Here is a 23,588-nt window from a genome sequence, read left to right as displayed (position 1 = left end):
TGGACCGCGACGATTCCCGTCTCGAATAAAACGTAGAATCACGCTTGCGAAGAGAAAAGAAAAGAAAAATAGCCGCGTGGGCGTGCGTCGAGCGTGGCGACCGTGAGGACAACTCCGAGGTGGAAACAAGTGGATGCGGATCGCGCGGTCAGGGAGAAAAGAGGAAGGTTTCTCTCTCGGTAGCGGGTCCGATCGACCAATCGCGATCCGTTGGCGGGGGGTTGTGCCATAAATGTCGCGCGTCGGGCCGTGGAAACCCGCCGTCAGGTCGGCGCCACCGTACCGACGTCCGGTATACTAGTCCACATTTTTGGCGGCAGCCGCCCAGTCTAAGGTCCAAACCCCGAACCGAACGGTCGTCCGAAATACTTAGGTAAAAAGGGCTATACTTCCATCCGACCACCGGTCAAAAATCTATCGAGTTTTGCTTTTGCCGTTCGTTCGTTTTGTTCTTTCTCCCTCCGGAACGAGAATCTTTCATTTTGTTTCGTTGGATTAAAAAGAAAAAAAGAAAAGAATACAGAGAAAATAATATAATAAAATCAAATCAGCAAAAAATAAAAAGGGAACGATCGATCGATCGCGATCGATCGACGGACTGTGCGGTATCAGAAGAACCGAGATCGGATACGCCCGATAAAAAGGGTACCGACAGTGCTCAAGGTCGAGACCACAGAAGAGAGACCATCAAAGGGTTCGTTCGCGTTCTTCGGGAGGAAGGAGGATCGAGGATCGTCACTGTGCGACTAAGTGATACGGAGGAGACCGCTGATTGGACACGATCGTCCGCTGGCTTGTCATTCTGCGTATATTTAGTAGGAATTCGCTCTTCCATTAACCTAGACAGATTGCTGTTTTCGTTCACTCATACTCGCACTCATACTCGCAATCCACATATATATATATATATACACACGCATACCGAGACGCAGACCGTTTTACAACGTTTCGATCGCTGACACCCTTGCGGGTATTTTTAGGGCTGATTGATGCTGCTAACTAACCACTCGAGCTGGCACATCCGGTGCCTGATGAGACGGGTACGATCGGAATGTGTTCGGATGCATGATCAAAAAATAGACATCTCGTCGGAAACAGATGATAATCGAACGAAACGGTCGATCGAGGAGCGCCACTGCTTTTTCTCCCCCCCAGCCAATATCTACCCGCATCGATCAGCATGAACTCACCATCGATCGCTAACTGTCTCTTATCGTAACATATGTCCTAGACGGCGGATCTTTATGCGACATGAAAATTATACAATACACGAGTCGAATACAAGCCTGAAATTAGCACATTGATGTTTTGCAATTTTTTAAGTCTGCCCAAGTCGCTCGTTTTTGTCGGAATCGCATACAAATCCGCAGTCTGCCTATCACCCTGTGAGAAGATTTGTTATTTTATTGTAGAAAATAATGAGGATCCGGTGTCGGATTGACACTCTCAACCCTCGGAATCCTGCAAGTCATTTCTGACCCACGTCTTCTTTCGATATAAGACGATGGCTAGGGACCGGTTCTCGTGGTATTTCGGATGAAGAAGAAAAATTAGGGGACAGCGATTTTCTTATTTCGAAGTAAAAACCGTCGTCTTATATCGGAATAAAATTCCGTTTATTCGGAGGTTATCCCCACCGCTACGGGTCACGAATGACTCCGGCACAGCACACCGGAGGGTTAAAGGACCCCTGTGGACTTGAAAGACTTTGAGGCCCCCGATGTTGGGGTCAGGGGATACTTTGAAAAGTAATTCTTTCAAAAGTGACTACCAAATTACTGTTAAACCGTCGTGTGTGGCATTAGATTGGTGACAGAAAGCAGAACCCCAGAAGCCTACGGTTACGGACAGAACGCGAGACACTAAAAGCGGACCAAAAATCGGCAAGCTGAAACCGAAATAAACGCGAAACAGTGAAAACGATTGCAACCTCGTTACCGAGTACCGCGTTGTAGGAGAGCATAGTAGGATTACTCCGACATACAGTTTTCTTCCGATATAAGGCGACGGCTCGGGACGGTTTACGACGTATTACGGATCAGGGTACCTATTCGCCGTGACATCGTTTCTGAGTGGGCCGACAGTTTACGGGGTCCCTCGAAGACTACAAAGTGGTCGTGCTGGGATTCTAGAAAACTGTACAATAAAAACGCAATGTCCACGATAAAAACATGGGACACTTATCTGATTATACATTTCTGATATTATCATAAATATCCTGCGATTTCGTCGACGTTGACGGAGAGAGCCCGCGATTGCCATAGACACGCGACGCGTGGGCAGCGAGGGAATCGACTTTAAAAATAAACAGTGAGACTCGATCGCGGTTGCATCACCGGCCTACTAGTTTATTATTAAACATCGTCGAACGGTTCGAACGGCGCGAGAAGCGGTCACGGTTTTTCGACGATCGACGTGCGCACGGTTTGTCGACGATCGACTTATGGTTTCGTCGGACAATGACGGCGCGTCGTCCGTCGTCCAGCAAGCCCGTAACGAGATGGTTCTAATTTCGTGAAAGGCGGCTGGGTTCGCAATAGTTGGCGCGGCGCGCGTCTCGGTTTCGCATAACCAATTCAAGGCAGATGGCCGCACCGTTCACCCGTTCGCCTAAGCCCCGCCGCGACGCGACGCGACGCGCCGACACGGTCGACGTTCCTTGCCAATCACAACCGGCCGGGATTGTTTATAATAATTGGCAGCGATTTGTTTGGCAGTTATGTAACCTCTCCGCGGTTGTACTTTATACTGTTCGGCGGGGTAAAAATAGTTGGGCGTCGAGCGCCGCCAGGTCCGTTGTGTCTGTTATAGCCGTTCCCTTTCTACCAGCTCGAGCGCGAGACACTCTTTGCTAGGCTTCTCTCTAACGTCTCGAAAGAACACGGAAAAACGACTTTAGCGTGAAACTTTAAGTAGTACGAGTAAACGATCAGGGCGGATCAGGGCGGTCGAAAATGCCTTTCAGCTGATTCTGACCGGAAAGGGCTCGTTCGATAGCTTGCCAAGAGAGCACCCTTTCTGCCAAGTTTCAGCTCTATACCTCGTTTCTAAGGGTAGTTACGGGGAGAAAGTTAAAACTCAATTTCACCCCATTTTCACCATTTAATCGCGTCTAAAAATTCTAAAAGAAAATCTGACACGTTCAGCATATCGAACCACATGTTCGGGAATTTTTTCCGATTTTTTAGTTGCCGACTCTGTGTGTGAAAAATTGAAAACCGGGAAAAATCGGTTGAAGGGCATTCTTGACTGGTAGTTCAACATTAGCGTTCGAAATTGGATTGAAAGCAAAGCAGGGAGGGATCTTATTTCTATCAACAGTCTACTCGAAATAACGACTGCTTGTTATGCTTGTAACGTTATACGTGTTTTCTTGTGCCCCTCAGTTTTATCTTTAGCATTTCTTGTAGCGTCTGCAAATATTCTTATGGGGACGACCTTGCCAGTCTGTTCGTATTACGTTACTTCGGCTCTTTGTTGTAAAACGACGAAAGATGATTTTCTGTTTACAAATATTCGTTTACAAATTAAAATTCAAGAATAAAATTAATTATTCAACGGCGTGATGAGTTCCCTGAAAAATGGCAAAAAGTGGTACAGCAGAATGGAAAATATGTTACTGAATAAATCTGTAGGCAACATTTAATTCTGTAGGAGACAGTGACGAGGCGTTCGTTGATAATTGCTGATTCGCGACTTTGTTAATCCTTCGCGAGGGAAGGAAAAAACGTATAAAATTACATATACCTTAAGAGACACGCTCCAGATTGCTCATTCTCTTAATATGACAGAGTACGTCACAAGTGCCAAGAGGCGCCTCGCGCCGCTTGACAAGTTAAACTGCGCGTCTGACCGAATTAAGGCGTCACTACTTTCAGCCGCATCCGGCTAAATATAACGTCGCGAAAAGGCTACTTTCTGCTCGAGCCGAAATTTCCTTGCCGAAAGTCCAAAACAATTACACCCAACCAGCTTCTATTGTTTCACCGTTTAACCTCGCACGGCTCACTTCGACCATCGACTTTCCAGTTTTAACGAAACCGTTCAACATTCACTCAAGTCTCTTCAAGACTGAAATGACGTGGCAAAGAATCAGTGCCCGACTTTTAACCAATTAATAATTCATTTCGTCGCTTCAATGACCTCCTGTTCAGATGAAATTATTTATTGTTTTATTCGAGGAATGTATTTGAAATGAAATATTACTTGGACCATTTCATTGAAATCACAAAAATTATTCGGAAATAATTTGACAGATTCGAACGTGAAATGAAAATAGCTTTCTGTTATTTGTGAAATACAAATAATTGATTATTTTAAATGAAATGTGTCCAACCAGGGAACAAAATTCTATTTAAAAAACAGTAACTATTCGCTCGGAGTCCGTGCCGAAAGAGTTGATCCCGGTAGAGCGGAAGCTAGAACTATCGTCGGATTACAATGAAGTTTGTCACTACCAACCGAGCAGACAGGTGGACGAGCAACGATCGCTACCAGCCGTGGTCAAACTGGTCCACGTGTCTGGCGGCCGGGAGTCTGGCAAACGTCTCGATTATCCAATTCTTTTGCTCGAATTGCCATTTAGTGAATGCCACGGTGACGCGGCAAAGTGGAACGCGCTAGGACACTATGTATTATCTATGTACCCGCGATAAGCTATGCCGGTCGGGGCGTATTTCAGTTTTTGGACCTACGCCCCAGATGATTTGCTTGGCCGCGCCGCGTGTATTTTTAGAGGCCATCTAGATTGCACACGCGTCTCGATGAGGATACATATCCACCTAGATGTCGATGTTCCCACCGCCGTTTAGCCCTCGCCCCCTTTCTTTGCTACCTCCCTAAAAAAAATTTGATCATTTCACTTTGTACTCGATGGGCACAAAGTTCGTCTCTTCGTCCCTCCAGCGGGAACAGTGGAACCTCGTACAACATTACACGATGACGAAAATGCATTTACGCTTGTGATTAGCAATTTTGTTATTAGCAAGTTGTGCTCTTTTCAATGGTAATTTTGACCCAAAAACGTACTTCCTTGAATAGGGTGATTCCTGAGATGATTTGAAGCAACTTTTTCCTTTGCGAGAATCTTCTCCGCGGCTTCGTTAATGAGTTATCAACGGAAGAACACGGACCAATCAGAGCGCGGGCAATGTCGACGCCAATGTTCGCCGTAGCCGCGCTCCGATTGGTCCGTGTTTTTCGCCGATAACTCCTCAACGAAGCCTCGGAGAACATTCTCGCAAAGGGAAAAGTTGCTTGAAATCAGCTCGGGAATCACGCCTATCAATTACAGCAATTTTCGGACATCCTGTATACGGATTCGTTCGATCCCACTGTTACACCGTCTATTGGAAATGTGTCGTGATTTTTGCAACGACCCGATACATTGATCGAAGGCGACCGAAGTACGTGAAACCGAGCCCACAAAGCATTTTGACTTCGGTCCAATGATTCCTCGCAGGAAGAATATGGGGATCCCGGGGAAGACACTGGCGTAGACAGTCTTAATAGGTCATTATCGTCGCGACGCCGCGAGCATAACGGTGTCCATTCCGATGGGAGTTCGTGAAAATCGGTCAAAGTCAGCCGGAGACCCGTCGGCTATGCTGCCTTCGCACAGCTTGGATGTCCACCTGTTTCCAACTAAAAACGGACCGGGGCCCGGGCAACCTAAATATAGCGACCGCGAATCCGGGACTCTTACGTCACGGCGCATCGTTTGCTACCACCGACTATGCTTTCTTATTTTTCCCTTTTTACTCGCCGCCGCGCCGCGCCGTCCGAAACCCACTTCGGTACATATGTGCAAGCTCATTAATTAGTCACGGTCCCTAATAGATTCTTCAAGGGCAATTCGTTCGCACGACGGTAACGATCACGGATATCCGGTTTCGAAACTAGATTTCCGAATTAATTAAATCTCGAGTACAACGGTTATCATACAATCTTTATTTAGAAACACATTTTTCAAGGGGGTGCCGATCACTAGAAAGTTTAACACTAAACCGACCACGGTCAAATGACCGGATTTCCATTTCACAATTATTGAAATTATAAAAACCTTTTTTTATGGGCAATTACTGAATTGACTTCTTTATTTAAGCATATATTATAGTCCTCTCCCTTCTATAAGACGTTTCATTTTTATATGTTTTGTGCTTGGTAGGTTTAGTCTTAACATCCACTGATCTAGGGTAATTGTTCCAGTAGGCGGTCATCTTGTTGCTATTACGAACATGCTATTTCCTAAACGCTTTTATGGGGACGTGAAACCACATCGAGAACGCCTCATTGAGAATGAGGAAGAGGCTAATATTATAAAAATTTCTTAGTAGATATTTCAAGCAATTAATTGTCAGGAAGGCTGCCTACTGGTTAAATACATAAATAATAACCATTTTTGACTTATTCAAATTACTGGCAGAAGCAATACGCTGTCACCCAGCTTCTCGCGACAGACTTATATTTACCTATAAATTTGCTTATAAAATGATTTATTCATTTTAGTTGTTCCTAAACGGTTTCCAGTGATCGATGACCAAAAAGCTCGCTACCATGAATCATTCGGAACGCGCGGTGTGACCAACGGAACACGGCCAGGAAATTAATCTGACCGCCGGAAATAAATGTTTAGCGGGCGGCGATTAAATTCTGTTACGTATTTCCAAATTTACTCGGATGACCTTCGATCGCTCTTGCCGAGAATGAAATAGGAATACGCGCGAAAGCGTTCGGATGATCCAGGCCGAGTATGAAGTGCGCGCGGCTCGCTAAAATTAGCGGCGCGGCGCGGCGCGGAGCGGCGCGGAGCGGCGTTGCGTCAACAAAAAGAAAAGACGATGCTCGTGTTTCTGTCGCACTCCTCGATTGGCTGATCCGAGGAATGCCGTGGCCAATCGTAATACCCGTAATACCGCACGGTATTCGAAAACAGGAACAATAGTGGTTTTCGAATCGCTGCTCCAAATTCAGGCTTACCCTCCATTCAATCGCTCTGCTCATTGATCGTTTGCTTCCTCCCTCCCACACTTGCAAATTTCACGCGGAATTCCATCTCTTGTAATCCGTTAATAACCACGATAATTCGTTCGAAAATATATTTAACAATTTTCTTGTTATTTTGATGTAGAGTAGTCACTGTCGGTGCTCCGTGGAGCTAGCGTTAAATATCAATGAAGGAAACGAAGCGCACGGTTTCCGGGAATGTAAAATAAAACGGTAGTTGGGAAACGGTGATCGAGAACGATGAAGAAATCGACCGTGAAAAAAGCGAGCACTATAATTAGAAGATGATACGATGCCAGCAAACGGCTTTGGAATTATCGTCGATAATTCTCAGTATTCTTAGCCCCGATGACAGCCTGCTAGCGTTACAAACGCTAAAATTGTCGGATTTCGTACTCGGTGGCATCGTACTCGCGGCTTGCCTGTCCACTGCGATCTAGAGAGGGAAGTGTCAATGAACAATTTCGAAAAATTAATTGACTTGGGGGGAGGGGAAAGAGAAAGAAAAATAATCCAAACCGAATACTTTGTTACTCTACCTTCGCGTAACTCGAATGCGGAACCCCGAATATAGAATCAAGAAATTTTAGTGTAATTTTAGCATAATCTGTTAGGGCGTTTCATGGCCTCTTGCAGCTCGCAGAGAAATAGCTAGATTTTTTTTCTTCTTTTAATTATTGATTATTTTTCTTCCATTCCGTCCTTAAATCTTTTCGACATGTTCACTGCTTTAAATTGCGCGTACCTATTTTTGCCATGAACGCAAAAAAGTCTACTTACTAAACAGCAATGTTTAAAGCATTCAATCTTCTTCGTTTCAACTTACACAAATACGCAAATTATTGGTAAAGTTTTTATACTTTCCTCATTAAAAAAAAAATACTTTTAAGTAGGGTCACTATAAGTTACAATTTTACCTAAAATATCTAATCCTACCCTGTCATGGAAAACATACTACTTACGTCATGGAAGAGCGATTCCTCTACTGAAACTGAATTATGGTCGTCGTCGATCTTTCTTCGAAGCGAACGCACAAAGTCCATGATTAGACTGCGGTTATTATTCCATAGATTCAAGTCCACGATTATTATTATGCAAAATAAAAATTGTCTGTTTCATTTACGAGGAGGGGGAGTTAGATAAAAATTGATTTCTTCTGTAAATAATTTCAACAGTTCGTACATATATACCGTGCCAGTAATGTTAAATTCATCTAATGTTATTAAATTCATAGGTGCACAAAATCCGCAGTCTAGTCGTAATATATTGATAAGCGTAAAGGATCCGCAGGATTTTCTATTAATAATTGAATGTTTAACGTAATATTTGTAAATGGTTCCAGCGAACGAGTGTGGTTAACAGTTCAGTAGAGCGGCAAAATGGACGCGCGCTTTAGAAGCAATCTGGACATGATTGGGCGCAACGAGCCCATCACAAGGAAAGCCAAATTCTGGCAGAGTTATGTTCGAGCCTTGAAAGGTAACCTTCATATTGCGATATATTGTCACAGGGATAAATCTGGGATAAATATATGAATTTGTTTCTTCTGGACAGGTACCGACGACATGAGAGCTCCTGAACACACGCACAGACCCCGCGGCATTTTCCGCTCGGACTACCCTGAGCTGTCCACCTCGTGGCCCTTCGGAAAATCGATCTTCGAAAATCCCATTCACGCGGCCGATCGAATCAACGTTCCTGGATACAGGTGAGCGAAACGTCGAAATCTTGCCTTCCGACAAAAGAACTTACACTAATCTACACTAATTATCAATTTATGAATAAGAAAAAAGATTCGAAGACTCTGAGAGTACTAACCCTTTGCACTCGAACTGCCATTTTAACTCCGAAACATTTCTTCCGACCTTGAATATTTCCCTTCTATATATATTTTTCATGCTATATAGAAATGTTTAGTCATTTATTAAATACATACAAATTTGAGAATGTGAAAAATGTTTTGAGTAATGATACAGCAATTTTTAGTGGCGCCGTTCGAGTGCTAAGGGTTAATATAGTATTCTCACCACGCTATAGTTACTAGTGAAAAATGTAAGTACTTCCGAAAACCGGTCACGTCCGATTCGACTGAAATTTTGCAAATGGCTTCATTCCACGTAAAACCAACGTTTGCGAGAAGGATTTTCAGAGGCCTCGAAATTTTGCGAAGAATGTGCCATTTTAGGTGTCAATCCTTGTAATTTTGAAAACTTCTATGCTTCGATTTCGCTGAAATTCTGAAAACAGTTTCTCTTTAGACAAAAACGATACTTGCGAGAACACTATTTGAACTTTTAAAAATTAAATAACTTCTGGCTCGGTTAAAAAGTTTTGTTCCCTGCGAGGAGGAGAATATGTTTATTACTCGACTGAGAAATGTTGTTGTCTTTTTAAAGGTACCTGCCCGTCCACCGTGAGATCTACGGTTACTCACCGAGGCAGATCTACCCGCACCAATACAAACCTGTAGAACGCTTCACCCCCGGTACGTACTAAAGAACTCTGAGCAAACCAAAAACGAAAAGTCCCAAAACAGAGAGTAAAAGAGTGTGAAACAACGTCTAATATACGCGAGAGCGAGAAAAGAAAAGAAACAAAAAGAACAACAACAACAACAACAACAACAACAACAAACGAACGAACAAACAAATATCAAGTAAAATCCAGTAAAAGAGACCAGAATCGAAATGCGCGAAACGAAACGAGAATAAGAAAAAAATATTGTGTTTGATGCTTGGCGTGTGTAATACCGTAACCATCTCGACAGTTGAACGAGAGAGTCTTTACCTATAACGAATGACTATAACGAATGACGCGAGAAGCGATGCCAATGAGGAAAAAGTTGAACGAGACGCATGGGAACCAACGAAATCACTCTGTGTACTGTTAATCCGAATGATTGTTATACTATAACAACCGCTCGTTCTCGGGGTTTCCTTAGTTAATTAAGTTCTTTGTTAAATGTAACCCCCGGCGCTTTTGGCTTCTGGGCGCCGAGAGAGAGAGAGAGAGAGAGAGAGAGAGAGAAAGAGAGAGAAAGAGAAAGAGAGAACATCTCATACACAAAACGAATCGCCAAAATAATGCAAAAGACAATACCGCGGTCTCCCGAGCTTATACAGGGTGTGCTGGTTAGCTTTTCGAACGCTTCCTTGACCCTTTGTATTCCTATAAAATATCTTCTATAATATTTTATAGTTACTTTCCGAGTATAGATTTCGAGACAGAATTTTGTCTGAACAATATCGCCGACAAAGGAAGAATCGTAGCAAGTTAGGACACCCTGTATAATGAATCATCCCTCCAAGGGCTTTCTCAGAAGCCAGAAACGCCATCAGGAGGATTCGTCTCGTACCCCAAGCCCTCCACCTTTGCCTGCACTCGATCGTAACTAAAAAGAATAAACAATAAAAAAAGAAAATAAAAGAAATCACAAAGGAAGAAGAAATTGATAACAATGGGATTCTATGGTGTCACCTGTGTCATCCCCTCCGGTGTGTGGAATGCGTATGCACTGTTGGACGTACGTGTTTTAATCGGGCCGTTGTTTTAGTTAACTCGAGATCATAATTATCTACCTTCATACCATACCACATCTGTGTACCACTAATTATTACAACGATTTGTATTCTAAGTTATTATACATACTTATATGTCGCTATATGAGAACATGCATTACGTACGTATAAAAAAAATATATATAATATATATAAAATTATATTTAAATACGACTAAGACTTGTCTGCTTCACGACTGGTACCACGAAACAAACGAACCCTGTGTGATGAAAACGAAAAAAAAAACAAAAAACAAAAAAGAAATACAGAAACGAATCAGGATCATAACGAATCGGAGCAACAGCTGACATCCACTGATGATCGATGCTCCTCGCTATTAATCAAACTTGCACACTGCACCGGAGATTGTCAATGTCTGGTTTTGAGCAACTAATAACTAATGATGGTTTAACTTCATTTGTCTAATGTCAGTCGGATTCATCGTGGTTTAAAGAACTCGCGGAATCATCGATTCGTCCGGTCTCTTCTCGTAACACGTTCGCGTAACTGTCGCGATTCAATTCCGTAATTGTCCTCCAGCGACCACTAACGAGGATGTTCGCATATTCAATTAATTCGCGAACAAATTAATTCCAATTTTCCTTCGGTAAGAAAATCGATACTTCGTTACGATTAGACTGCGGATCTTTGTGCAAAAAAGAAAAAAATTATAAACTGGAATAAGGCGGACAATTACTTTTACAATTCTTACTTTAATAATTTTAACAAACTGAGAACAATATTGGCTGATTTTACGCGTTTATGGCAAAACAAAACTGTGAAGGCACTAGAAGAATTTCAAAGTATACCTTCTTTTAGACTGACTAAGATTATCGAAAAAAGAAATACCATTTCGACAATTTTTATTTTGCATAAAAATCCGCAGTCCGGAAGAATGTTCGCGAAGAGAGCACACCGTGTCCGATGAAATATTTTCGAACGTTTTGCATTAACCTCGTAACTGAACGAGTCATCGTCGGTAGGAGGCAGCCGTGTAACGAATTAACAAACGAATTAACGCGATTAACAACCAAGTGAACCATCGGTGGATGTGTGTCATTGTCGACGGATCAGTGTGCGAGGAAGTGTCGACGACGGATGGAAACAACGACGATCAGACGACAGACGAAACGCGCAGGCATCATGGATCACCGCATCACCGCATCATCGATCATTCATTCCCGTGATCTATTCATCGTACGTCGTTTTGTCGGATGAATGGGGGAAGCACATGGACTGCATGCAGCTCTGATTCTAATTTCTTTCCAGGCACTAGACCGAACAAGTGGCTTTATCTCAATCGCATGGTCGATTTGAGCGACGTTAGGCGACAACAAATTATACGACACTGGCAGACGAACGAGCGAAGCGCGCTCACTACCAAAGTGCGACTTAGTCATTGCATTAGAAGAAAGGATTACTAACGTTCGATCCATCGTCCTCGGCAACGATCGCCAACTCTCGACTAACCCGGCCCGATTCGCGTCTTCAGCTCGGAGGCCATTTTCTAAATTAAATTTCGGGGTGAGATCCCAATTAAAAATACACTCGTTTCGAGCAATCCCGGACTAAAACGTAGTTTTCTTCTTCGAATCTTATTTTTTATTCTCGTGGTCAGCTGTTGGCAGAAATTTTCAGTTTGACAATACCCGCGCGTGGGAGGAACAATGCCAGCTGGCGGACGTGCAATTTTCACCCACGCTTTGTTATGAAATATCGTCGATGACTAAAATTGTTTGAACTCCGTTCATCCAAAAATGTTGCACTTCTTCGAGAAGATTCCTGAACTTATTCGAAGTATAAGCCTCTCCGAGGCTTCGTTCAGGAGTTATTAACGAAAAACGCGGACCAATCAGCGCGCGGTTGCAGCGGGCGGGTTCGGGCTCGGCGACGGGTCCCGCTCAGCGTGGCGTTGGCATTGGCCGAGCCGGAATTCGCCTGCTGGAGCCGCGCTCTGATTGGTCAGTGTTTTTCGTCAATAACTCGTTAACGAAGCCGCGGAGGACATTTTCGTAAAGGAAAGAGTTGTTTCTAATGACCTCAGGAATCGCCCTTTTCAAGAAAATACATTTGACAACTACAAAATTTTGATTTCGCCTTTTTGAAAATTGATTTCACATTGCCCGAGCTCGAGATGTCGATCGTCACGTTTGACTGCCTCCTGACATCCACTAAATATCATATATGCTAGGTGTTGTAATAATAATCGTAGCTTGAATAGGTACGCACTTCTCGAAACTAATTGTGGACTGAAACGACTAAAATAGTGTTACAAAAATGATTTCACTTCTACAATGGCCCAATTCATCTGATCTCTTTGGCTTCAGATTTTCCCACACGATGTTCCTAACACGTGTCAACTGTTGTAGTATAATTAGGCATCGTTCGTAATCATCGTAACGAATTAACGGTCCGAAAACGTCGCTAACCAATGTCACTAATCGATTTCTTGCCCAACCTCATCGACGAATGAAAGAATCCACGCAGAGCTTCCGCTCCAACGTTTTCTCTCCGTCGAACGATCGTCGAGAGAACAATACACGACTTTCCACGGTTCCGGAAACCAGAGGAAATGGATAAACTACCGATCGAAACCATCTCGAAACAGTGGCCAATCACGACGGACAAACAATCCACGATTGTGTTTCTACTTTTTTCACAAGCACGAGAAAGCTGCTCCGCACTGTATACAAGAAATGTGTAATAAATGGCACGAAAAATTAAAGAAACCAAAAAAAAAAAACGAAACCGTTCTAACGACAACCACAAACTACTACTTTTTTTTGTTTTCCTTGGAGGACTGTGTCTTCCTCTTTGTTTGGTGCGTCCGCGAGATTTTCCGTGACTACCAATTTTGTGCGATTTTTTCCGGTGATTTTTCTCCGGGAACGCGAAATTTTCACGTTTCCGCGCGATTTTTCGAGGTTTTTGAAAGCTTAACTCTTGCAGCTGAGGTGGAGGTCGCAGTTTAAGTAAGAAACGCCTCGGAAACGGATCGAGAAACAATTTTTCCATGCCGATTAGCGGGAAAAAAGGAATGGCGTACACGTGAACGTGCATCCCAGAGGCAGGAGAGAGAGAGAGAGAGAGAGAGAAGCGTAGTGAGAACGAAAGAATGAAGAGAACGAAAATAAAACGAGAACCAAAATGGCCGCCAACCTTGAAAAAGCTGGAAATTTTCTCTCGACGCTTCCGCGTTCTAATTCTTGCTGCCAAGTCGTTTGAAAAGCTTGTTACCATTGAAAATTATATTCGGATAGATTCGGAGACGTCAGGACGATGTAAATGAAAAACAGAAGCAGTAGCAGTCTTCGATTAATACACGCTATAATGTATAACAATGCTCAGGCGTATTGTTACTAACAGTAACTGGCGATTAATTTGCAACCTGGCCCAAAAATTTCTGCCTTTTTCAGGAGATGGCATGTCATTTTTTTCCAAGCCCTGCCCACCCCTCTCTCCCCCCGCCCCCCTAGCTTAAGTAATCTAAAAAGTCTAACTGTACCGGGTGTTTCATAAAATATGTGTTCGTCGGATAAATTCAAATAAATGCGATTGTTTGCTAAGAATAGTAGCAACAATTTTTCTAGTTTCGTCAATAATATTGCGCATTGTATTCATGTTTTACGAGCCACCCTGTATAATTACCTGGTCGAGCCAAGCCTACGAACACTAATTAGCACCCACGAAACAACAGAGTCGTAGGGAAAAACAAAGCGGACGCGAACACAGAGAGACAATACGAAACGGAAGATGGATCGACTGCGTATAGTTAGTTTCGACAATGACTATATCACCGGCGACGCGTAGCGACCGAGCTTTTCTCATCTAGTAATTAACAGAGATAACAATACATATTTCGGCCGAGTAACTCGTAAGTAATCTGGAGTCGCAGCTATAAACGAGCGTGATCGATGCTTTTTGGAAAATATTCGAGTAGGCCCGGTGTCGGAGCACTATTTTTCGAGGACGATTTTTTGAAGCAGAAATTTTTTGCCAATCAGGTCAGTATGCTTTTTCCAACAGTTGCAACGTGGCGTCGTGTTTCAACACAGTTTCACTAAATTTTTGGTTTTGTTTCTTTGGCGAGAGCGTCGGCACTTTTTGTCGTTGTTCGCAGATGATACATAGAGTTTTGGATATGAACACCAGCTTTCGAGAGCTTTATTTTTCTCAACTGTACGAGTTCATTTTCCATTTAGTCATGCACTAGAAGAAACACGCACGGCTTACGCAAAACACGAAACAGGGACAGAACCCTCCATCCCCTAACACTCTGCATCCCGGCTAACGTCTCAGCTGTATAATTGGCAAACCAAGTCCGCCGTTTTCGAAAATCAATCTGCTGTAACAAAGCTTGAGTTTCGTCCAGAACCGAAGTTATATTTTCCGACAGTACAGTCAAACCTGTTTTTCTACGGTAGACAGGGACCGTATAAAAGAAAACGCACAAAAAAACATATTCAGAAACTTCATAAATAACTATAACAAGTAATTTTTTACAATATATTAAAGAACATTTTTTTACGCGGTGGAGAGGGACCGCATAGAAAAAAGTCTCACTTGGAAAATATGTGAAACAAAATAAATAATTAAATTACACGTGGAAGCATTTAAAAAAAAATTTAATTTCTCATTTTAAACATGCAGAAAATTTCAAAATTTGAATGCCAACACCGTTGGCATTCATATACCGCATAAAAGAAAATTGCACAAAAAAAAATTGCATAGAAAAGGACCGCACAAAAACAGGTTTGACTGTATACAGTTTCCCTTCGATATAACATGATCAAAGTAACCACCATTGTAATCGTACAATGAATTAAAAGTTTCTTGATTCTATTACGGTAGAAATTGAATATTTTTGTGTGGTCATTCGATTGGTTCATTCACAAGATTGTCGTCTCGTTACAAACGAATATCGCGGTAAAAGGAGAAATTAGAGTGGGGGATCAAGTCTTGATCTGGCGACACTGACCGGAAGGCTTGCTGAACGGGACACTGCTGTAGACCGTAATAGTAATTAAAACAAATTAATGTGGAGGTCTTTCCGGCCATTTCCGTGTATGTATATTTACAAAACTTGGGCTTGTCAATTAAACGACTTGTGTCACACCCTTTGCCAAGGCCTGTGTGACTGGCTGCAGCGTACTAACACGGTGCGAATACTAACTTTCTTTCGCTGAAGGGCAATCCGTGGTAACATGGGGCCACAGCTTCTGGCTAAAACACTAAACCAGAGAAAATGGAGCGCAGAAACCTAATTCGGCAGAGTTCGGCCATGCCGCGAATGAGTCAAACCGACGGATACGCACGGTTTTGATGTCAGGTGTCGTGATCGTTTGTAGATTGTAGATCGTGGTTGATAGAATGATCCATTGGGTGGTGATACGAACGAGGACGAGCTCGTGCTTCTCCGTACATTAGTGAACATGTTGTTATGTGGACTTTCTAGTTTCTTTAGCCGTGCGGGCCCTCTTCGACCTGAAAAAGGACTGTAATTAATTTTGCGATAACTTTTCCATTAAAAATATTCTCGAGCCTCGCATGCTCGAAAAGATTATTCTTAAACGAGAGATTCCATTTCTGTCCTTTTTACTCGAAGGTGCCCATTCTTTCTTCGTAACGACGGGTCGCGTTGGTTCGAGAAAAGTCGACGCGATTCCTCCTTACAACACCGAGTCGAGATTTCCAAAGCGTGTGTCTAACGTTTCATTGGTGAATCAAGAAAACCATTTTGTGGACTGTTCAAGTATTTCTGACACGATAGAACCTTTTTTTTCGTTTGTTTATCCAACAAAACGATACGAGACACGCTTCGTTGTGAAAATGTAACGCCGAGAGGTCTGCGCCTCGTTGTCGGTTTTTCAGCGGATAAATGTTTCGTACGATATTAAAAACCCTATAATGTTCGAGTGCGGGTAGCAATAGTAATCCGCGCAACGACGAGTGTGGACTTCCAGGCGTTGCATAAGTCGATCGATTGCATTCCTACGCGGACTGAGCTCGAGCGAACTCGTTGAAACGAATATGTAGCAGCGTTAATCGATTTCTCAAATTGGCTGGCCACGAAAGTGAAACGGAAATGTATCAACACATAGGGCGAGAAAGACTAACTATACTAATTATACTTATCTTTAAAGCATAACGAGTATTAAGAAAGAGATATTACATTTTTTTCTTTAGAGACAAGTATAATTAATATAGGCACAGTAATTGGGCCCCTTGCCCTACGTTAAATTATTGTAGAGAATGACCACCAAAAATGATTAGGAGATTCGCTGTCGAACACCTGGCCGCGAGTATCGCGTTACTCGATTATGTCACGCGTCGTGTCAACGTGTTCGCGATACGCTCGCCGGCAGGAATGCTCGTTTCATTGCCACGAATTTTGATTTCATTGCCATAAATATCACGATACAGCGAAACCATTCGACCCTGAGAAAGCTTGGAACGATCACCTGAACCGCTTGGCAGACATCGACAGAATGTACCCGAGCAAAACGCCTTTGCTCAAACGGCATATAAGCCCGCCGCTCAGTACGAAACGATTGTTCGACATCTACGGTGAGTACCGCCGTTGTTCCTCGTTCGCCTACTCGGTCCAACATCGGGACAACAACTTTGTTTCAACTTAGAGCCAGTCCACTCGAATCCATTGAAAGACGTGTTCACGTTATTATCCGATCAATAAATCGAACATAGTGTCGCCGTGGAATAAGGAACAGTGCAGTGCGTTCGTGGAATTAGATTATTAAATTGTTGTTTCGAGTTCCGCTACTTGTGAATCGGGATTTTCCGAATTTTTACCGTTCACCTAGCCGAGTTTCAAAACGAAATTGAAAGTTACATTGTAGTACAGTTGGGGGTACATAATACTTTCTCAAAAATTTTTATAATTTATAATTGGGGTTTTAGTGTCCGAAGTGATTTATTTCGCAGTAATACAATACTTGCGGTATTAGAGATATTATGAACGATTTAATGAGAAGAGATTACTTAGAGAATAATACGGAACAATACGCCGGATTATCGAAGCAGTACACGGAGGCATTGGATTATAGAAAGAATATTTAATTTCAGGTAACCTACTAGACGACACCAGTCTAATACCATCTTTATTACCGTCTCTATTGATTCGCAAGAAGCCGTTGTTCGATCTCCTCGATCCGTCACCCATGGCGCCTATCAGTGCGTTTACCAGAGACCCATGGTGGTACCCGAGCTACGCTCCTTATATCCCTGGCTACGCTCAAAGGAGCACTCCTTTCTATCTGAGGGACAGTTACCTCAGTCCTGTGAAGCGTAGCTACCTATGGAGCCGACATCCAATCAGGCCTCTCGGTATGTAATCCTCCTTTTACTATAATTCTCATTTCGAATCGATATGGTCGCTCTCCATCTGAGAAAATAGCTGTTCCGAATCACATTCCTCCATTTTTAGAGAAAAATGCCATTTATTCGTTCGGTTTGTATTTTTTGAATGCCCAAATAAACGCAAATACAGGTACATTTAGAGTACAGAAAACATTTTTGAAAAAATTACGAGTAGAATGCTATTTTACTGACAATGAGAAAAGAGTTTCTAGCGATTTAAATTTGTTATTTTCAACGGAACGATTAATTCTATAATTTCGAGCGAGATATTTTTTCGGATGAAGAGCGAAATTGAAAATGACCTAAAAACTCGAAGTATGCTCGGTGAAATTTTCAAACCGATTTTTTAAAGAGATTTTCACGGCACAGTGAGAATGTTGACGAATTTTAATGCTTCTCCAAGAGTTCGACTTCCAGGAAAACAGAGTTCTGTCAAATCGATTTCTCAATAAACCGTGCAGGGTTGCATCACGATAGTTTAAAATATACCAATCAATTTAGCACGATAAATTGCACCACACGGACAAACATACAAGTTCCGCAAACGAAATGCTCGTTGCGAAATCTGCTGTATCTAAATATACAACGACGTGTAGGAATCAAAAAATATTTTCTCTCGCGTTGTAACGGACGACACGACGACGAGCCGACATTAGTTTATTAGATTACCGTTGTTCCGTGTCTCGACTCGTCGACGAAACCGTCAAATTCACAGGTTTTGCGATTATTTTGAGATCTCCTGGCGAAATCCGTTCTTTCGCGAAACAGATGATTGTGTAACGACGAGGCTCGAACAACAACAAAAAACTATTTGGCATTATCTAAATATTTGCTTAATGTTTGGCTCGGGCGCAGATATTGTAGTACTCTGCAACAAACCGGAAAATTATAAACCGTTGATGCCAGGCACGATCGTGCCAACTATTATTCCTTGTTTCTGGCAGTTTCGGCCGGCTAATTTAAAAGCGCATCGATCAGCGGCGGACCTAGAAAATAAAAACAATTTAAATTGAGAACTTGAGAAAAAATAAATCGTATGAAAATTGTTGGTACTCGAGTTAATTTCGGTTAATAGGCCTCCAACCAGTGTCGCCAGATCAAGACTTGTTTCCCCCGCTCTAACTTCCCCTTCTACCGCCGCGGACCGGTCACGTGACGCAGAGAGAGGGGGTAACTTTTTCCCCTCGATCCCCGGGGCCCCAAAACTAACGGTCCGCCGCTGACTGGCATTATTTTACATTGAGTTATTTTTAAGGAAACATTGGAACATCTCAAAATAATTATTCATGCAAAATAGACCGATTTTTTTTTCTCTCTGAATTCGTAAGCCCTGACAACAGTATTGCCGACTTAAGGTCGATGCACATCTCACCGGCCCGGCCGGCCGGCTCAAAATTATAACCCTGGTTTTGGCCCTAGCGTTTACTGGCGGCAACCGTGTCAGGCTTTGGAACCGAATTTCTTCTCTGGCCTCTCGACCCTTTCCAGATGGCCTTTCGAGAGCGCGTTGACAGTTCCCTGCTGTGCGTGGCACAAAAAAAAATGTTTTTAGGGGCTCCACAGCTCCTTAGGTAATCTATCCGTACCTCTCCTTTACAACACCATGGAAATAGGAAACGTTCCTGGCACTTACAATTAGTGAAACAGCATCGCACATCCTTATACAGGGTGGTCCACACAATTGTTTCAAGTCATAACTCCGTTATTATTGCATTTACGAAAAAATGATAAAGGAGAAAGATAAATGGTTCGAAGAGCACTACATCTGTAGGCCTTTAAATTTTTTTTAGATGCTGCAGTGCATGTGCAATTAACAATTGCATCATTTCTTTAAATAGAATAGATTCTTCCTTTCATTCTACGTAAAAAATGATTAGGGTACCATGGCAAAAAAATTATTAGATCTCGAGATATTTTCAAAAAATGTCTTTATTGAAGAAGATACTCAAACACTTCATAACTATGTTGTAAAGGTAAACACCCTTTCGACATTGTTATCATAACAGAAACCGATTTGTACGAGTGAGCATTTCCTAATTCAGTAGCAAGTCACGTATCGTAACTCGAGTACGAAAACTAAGATTTTGAAAAAGTGTAGCTGTATTTCACTTAATACAAGAAAATGTATGACATTTTTTGAAAATATCTCGAGATCTAATAATTTTTCACATTCAACATGTGTTTTTGATTCACAAGAAAAATTACCTGCCTATTTAAAATACGACAGATGTTCCCCTCAAACCCAACAAATGGTAGCTCGAACCTATAGCTCCGAAAGGGAGTACCGTATTATTAATTATTCTGGTAGCTTTTTCCTAATAACGCTCAAATTCCTTAACAAAGTATTCCCCATCTATTACCACGAGGGACTCTGAAATGTTCTAGTTAACAGCTTTTGAAATAAATAATGACGAATTGTTTCACCGCACAGATTGTCAGATGATATTCTTTCTTTTTCGTTAGCGTGGTAATAAATTGTTATTTCGTTTGTTACAACGTTCAAATTCCTTAACAAGATCTATTACCACGAGGAACTCAGAAAAGTTCTGGTTGATAGTTTTTTAAATAAATACAGCATGTTCATTCTGTCTTCGTACTGCCACGCTACGAGCCGGCCGGCTAGCCTGCGAACATTCTCGTCGAGAATGCTAGCCGGCTAGCCGGCCGGCTCTAGCATTGGGCAGCGAACCCCTGGGGTTCTGGTAGCAGAGGACACGCTGTGCCTTTGTTCCGAGCCTCTCGAACCCTCTCTAATAGCTGTCCCGGACCCCAAAATGCTTATAAACGGGGAAAAAACGGCCGGTCGGCCGGCCGGTGAGATGTGCATCGACCTTTAGGCGGCTTTGCTTTCTTCGCCGTTCACGGGCTTCCCATTGATAGGAAGCCATTTCGATGCTCGCTAGATTGCTCTCTGAGCGACGTTATAACTCTGCGGCCACGAGTTGATCGATTAGCATTCTCTCTTTTTTCTTTTTCTCATTTGGAAAGCAACTAGAATAGAGCGGAAACGAGCGGGATAAAAAGAATTATATACATTTGATCGACAAGGACGAATTGATATGGTACACGAATGTATCTGTTGTAGGTATTTCAGGATCGTTATACTACTATTATTCGCAGCCAGTTCCAGTATTTCACTTTACCCGTCCGTGGTACAATAAACGTACCACATATTAAGAAACAAAAGTGAGCGATACGATTAAAATGTGGCCAAGTGTTTTTGTTCCCTCATCCTCCTCACTTGTTCGTTCTGTGGAATAATAATAATCGAAAAACATGCCGACAACGTAATTGGTGTACATATTCTCTGGCTGCAACGAGGTGTATTTACGATTAACATGCACTTATACGTAACAAACATTAATGGAACGAAGGTGAAACATATCCGCTGTTCGTAGAACAGCCCCTGTAGTAACAGAGAGTTGTTCGATCGATAGGTATCATCGTAAAAATATGAAATCACCATAAGATCATTCACTCCGAAAGATAGACATTACATTCAAACAGCGCCGCACGGCTGTCTGCATTTTGTACGTGACTGACTAACGCTGGAGACAGAAAGTTTCGAAAATAATTTTTAAAAAATACAAATTACAAAAGTTACTAATAATTCTAACATTTTTAGACACAATTTTGGGTCTCTAATTTCTGTTTCGGTCACATTACAATATTATTTTCATAAAGTTTCAAACTTTCTGTCGCCAGTGTGTCCACCATGTCTTCTAAATGTCTTTTATTTGAGACGTGTTTCTTCTATGTATATTTTCACTTGACTAATATGTATATACACGTGTACATATCAAGGGAGAACCGACCCCCGCAAAAAGAAACTCCCGGAATCTTAATGGTACCCTGACTGAACCCCCATTTCTCTCGCGACAGCTGTTTGCAAGACAATGTTCAAATTTTCATAACATAAGCTTTGACACTCGAGAAATCTCCTTACATCGACAACACCGAACTGTGTTGACCACTTATGCTTCCCTGTGATATAAGACACACCCCCCGCCCCCATATTTTAATTGTTATTTCATCCAATGTGTCCCCGAAGCTTCGAGAGTTTCGCGGAACCCGTGCGGAACCTCCGCCATCTTGAAATTTTGCGGAGACTGCGAAGACAGGGAAACCAGTCGTTATAAATTAATCCGATAAAGCCACGCGATCGAAACTCTCGAAGCTTCCTCGTTCTGTTATCTCGTTCTGTTCGACGACTATGATTTTTCTGTCTGATCCATCGATCGATCTCTTTTACAGCTCACGTCTACTGATGACCGTGTCGCCCCGCATGGAACGCGCGATACGTCACACACTGATGAAAAAAGCCGAATAAAATCACGAAAAAAGAATGCAAAAAAAAGATATGAAAGAGTATACCGTACATCGTATCCCGAAGAACTGTACGACACCTGTTGCCTGACTCTATGTCTTTTGTTTCTCGCAGTGCGTACCGTCGTCCATGATGTTCTATTTATTAACATTATCTGCCACCATGGTTTATTGTACTCTTCGTTCGTGCTGTCTACGAATAAAATAAAACACTGCCCAAATTTTACTACAAGACTACAAACTTCACTATACGTTCCTCGCGCGGGCACGTGAAAGTATTCTTATGACGGTGTATTAATTACTCGATTTTACACTTCTCTTGAAATCGGAATAATCCTGTGGAAATCTTCTTTCATTTTCGATCGAAATTTAGTACAACAGAAATTAGTGACATTGACGGAAGAGATGACAAAAGGTCGTGGATAATGATGGCGAATATGTAATTCATTATAAAATAATAAAAACGATTGAACTCGTACGTGTTCGTTTAACTTTGGAATAATGTGACTACATATACCCCTAACATTTACCAAATAATTTCTGTGGATAATTTATAACATGTAGCGTTACGTTATACGTTCGTTAAACAATCGTTTCAACAGCGAAATTTGTTTCGCAAATATACGGTCGATCGAATACATTCGTGTAACTCAGAGCTGTTCAGCGTCTGCCCGTACGGGCACGAAGCCACGCCCCTACGGGCAAGACTGCGTGTGACACACACTGTCCACTAATAGGCATGTCGAGCAGCTCTGGTGTAACTGTTTATCTTGTTATACAACGTGGAGCGAAGAGACCGAGCAATTTTCGAAACAGGTTTGTACAACAATATGCACGTTTATTATCTGAAAGTTTTACATCTTCAGGATGTCATTGTGTAGGCGTGCACCGACGTGATTCGATCGATGCAATGAACAGGGGTACGCACGCCTACGTCCTTGCATCACGCACGCGATTCATCATCATTTTGTTTCTATTTTGACGAGGCATCGTCGAATCGCAAGCGATCAGCCTTTTACAAATATAGTATCTATGTGTACAATGTACGTGTCTCAGACAACAAAACGCATATCGAGGGATCACAACCGCTTCTTTTACAATTAAACTTATATCGGAGCAAGAAGTCCAAGGCGGGAAGTAGTACGAAGCTGGAGAGAGCATGAAGGGAAGAAGATGGCCGCCTGAAATGTAACTTTTTCATTTGTGGATCGTCGTCCAAATCAGAGCTGTTCAGCGTCCGCCCGTACGGGCAGCGATTTTCTTGTTTTGGACACAGTGCCGCCAGACGAGGGGAGGGAGCACGAATCGAGGGGAAAAAGTTAC

General features: G+C 42.4%; 1 protein-coding gene across 3 annotated transcripts; it reads left to right on the top strand.

The window, feature by feature from the left end:
- Positions 1-217: 217 nt before the first annotated feature.
- On the top strand, positions 218-22,743 carry Mf (myofilin). 3 transcript variants are annotated; one of them, XM_076788701.1, is made up of 8 exons: positions 218-373; positions 8,348-8,484; positions 8,560-8,713; positions 9,402-9,490; positions 16,986-17,129; positions 17,646-17,906; positions 21,025-21,125; positions 22,194-22,743. In XM_076788701.1, exons 2-7 carry the CDS (start codon positions 8,385-8,387, stop codon positions 21,114-21,116), a joined length of 840 nt encoding a protein of 279 aa, XP_076644816.1. In that variant the 5' UTR covers positions 218-373; positions 8,348-8,384; the 3' UTR covers positions 21,117-21,125; positions 22,194-22,743. The 3 variants fall into 3 exon arrangements, with proteins under 3 accessions (XP_076644816.1, XP_076644818.1, XP_076644817.1); XM_076788702.1 differs by lacking the exon at positions 218-373 and adding an exon at positions 793-815; XM_076788703.1 differs by lacking the exon at positions 21,025-21,125.
- Positions 22,744-23,588: the final 845 nt, after the last annotated feature.

Source organism: Halictus rubicundus, chromosome 5, assembly GCF_050948215.1.
Source record: "Halictus rubicundus isolate RS-2024b chromosome 5, iyHalRubi1_principal, whole genome shotgun sequence".
In the NCBI taxonomy this organism is placed as follows: Eukaryota; Metazoa; Arthropoda; class Insecta; order Hymenoptera; family Halictidae; genus Halictus; species Halictus rubicundus.
Note: the sequence above shows the minus strand (reverse complement) of the source record. Positions and strands in the feature narration are given on the sequence as shown.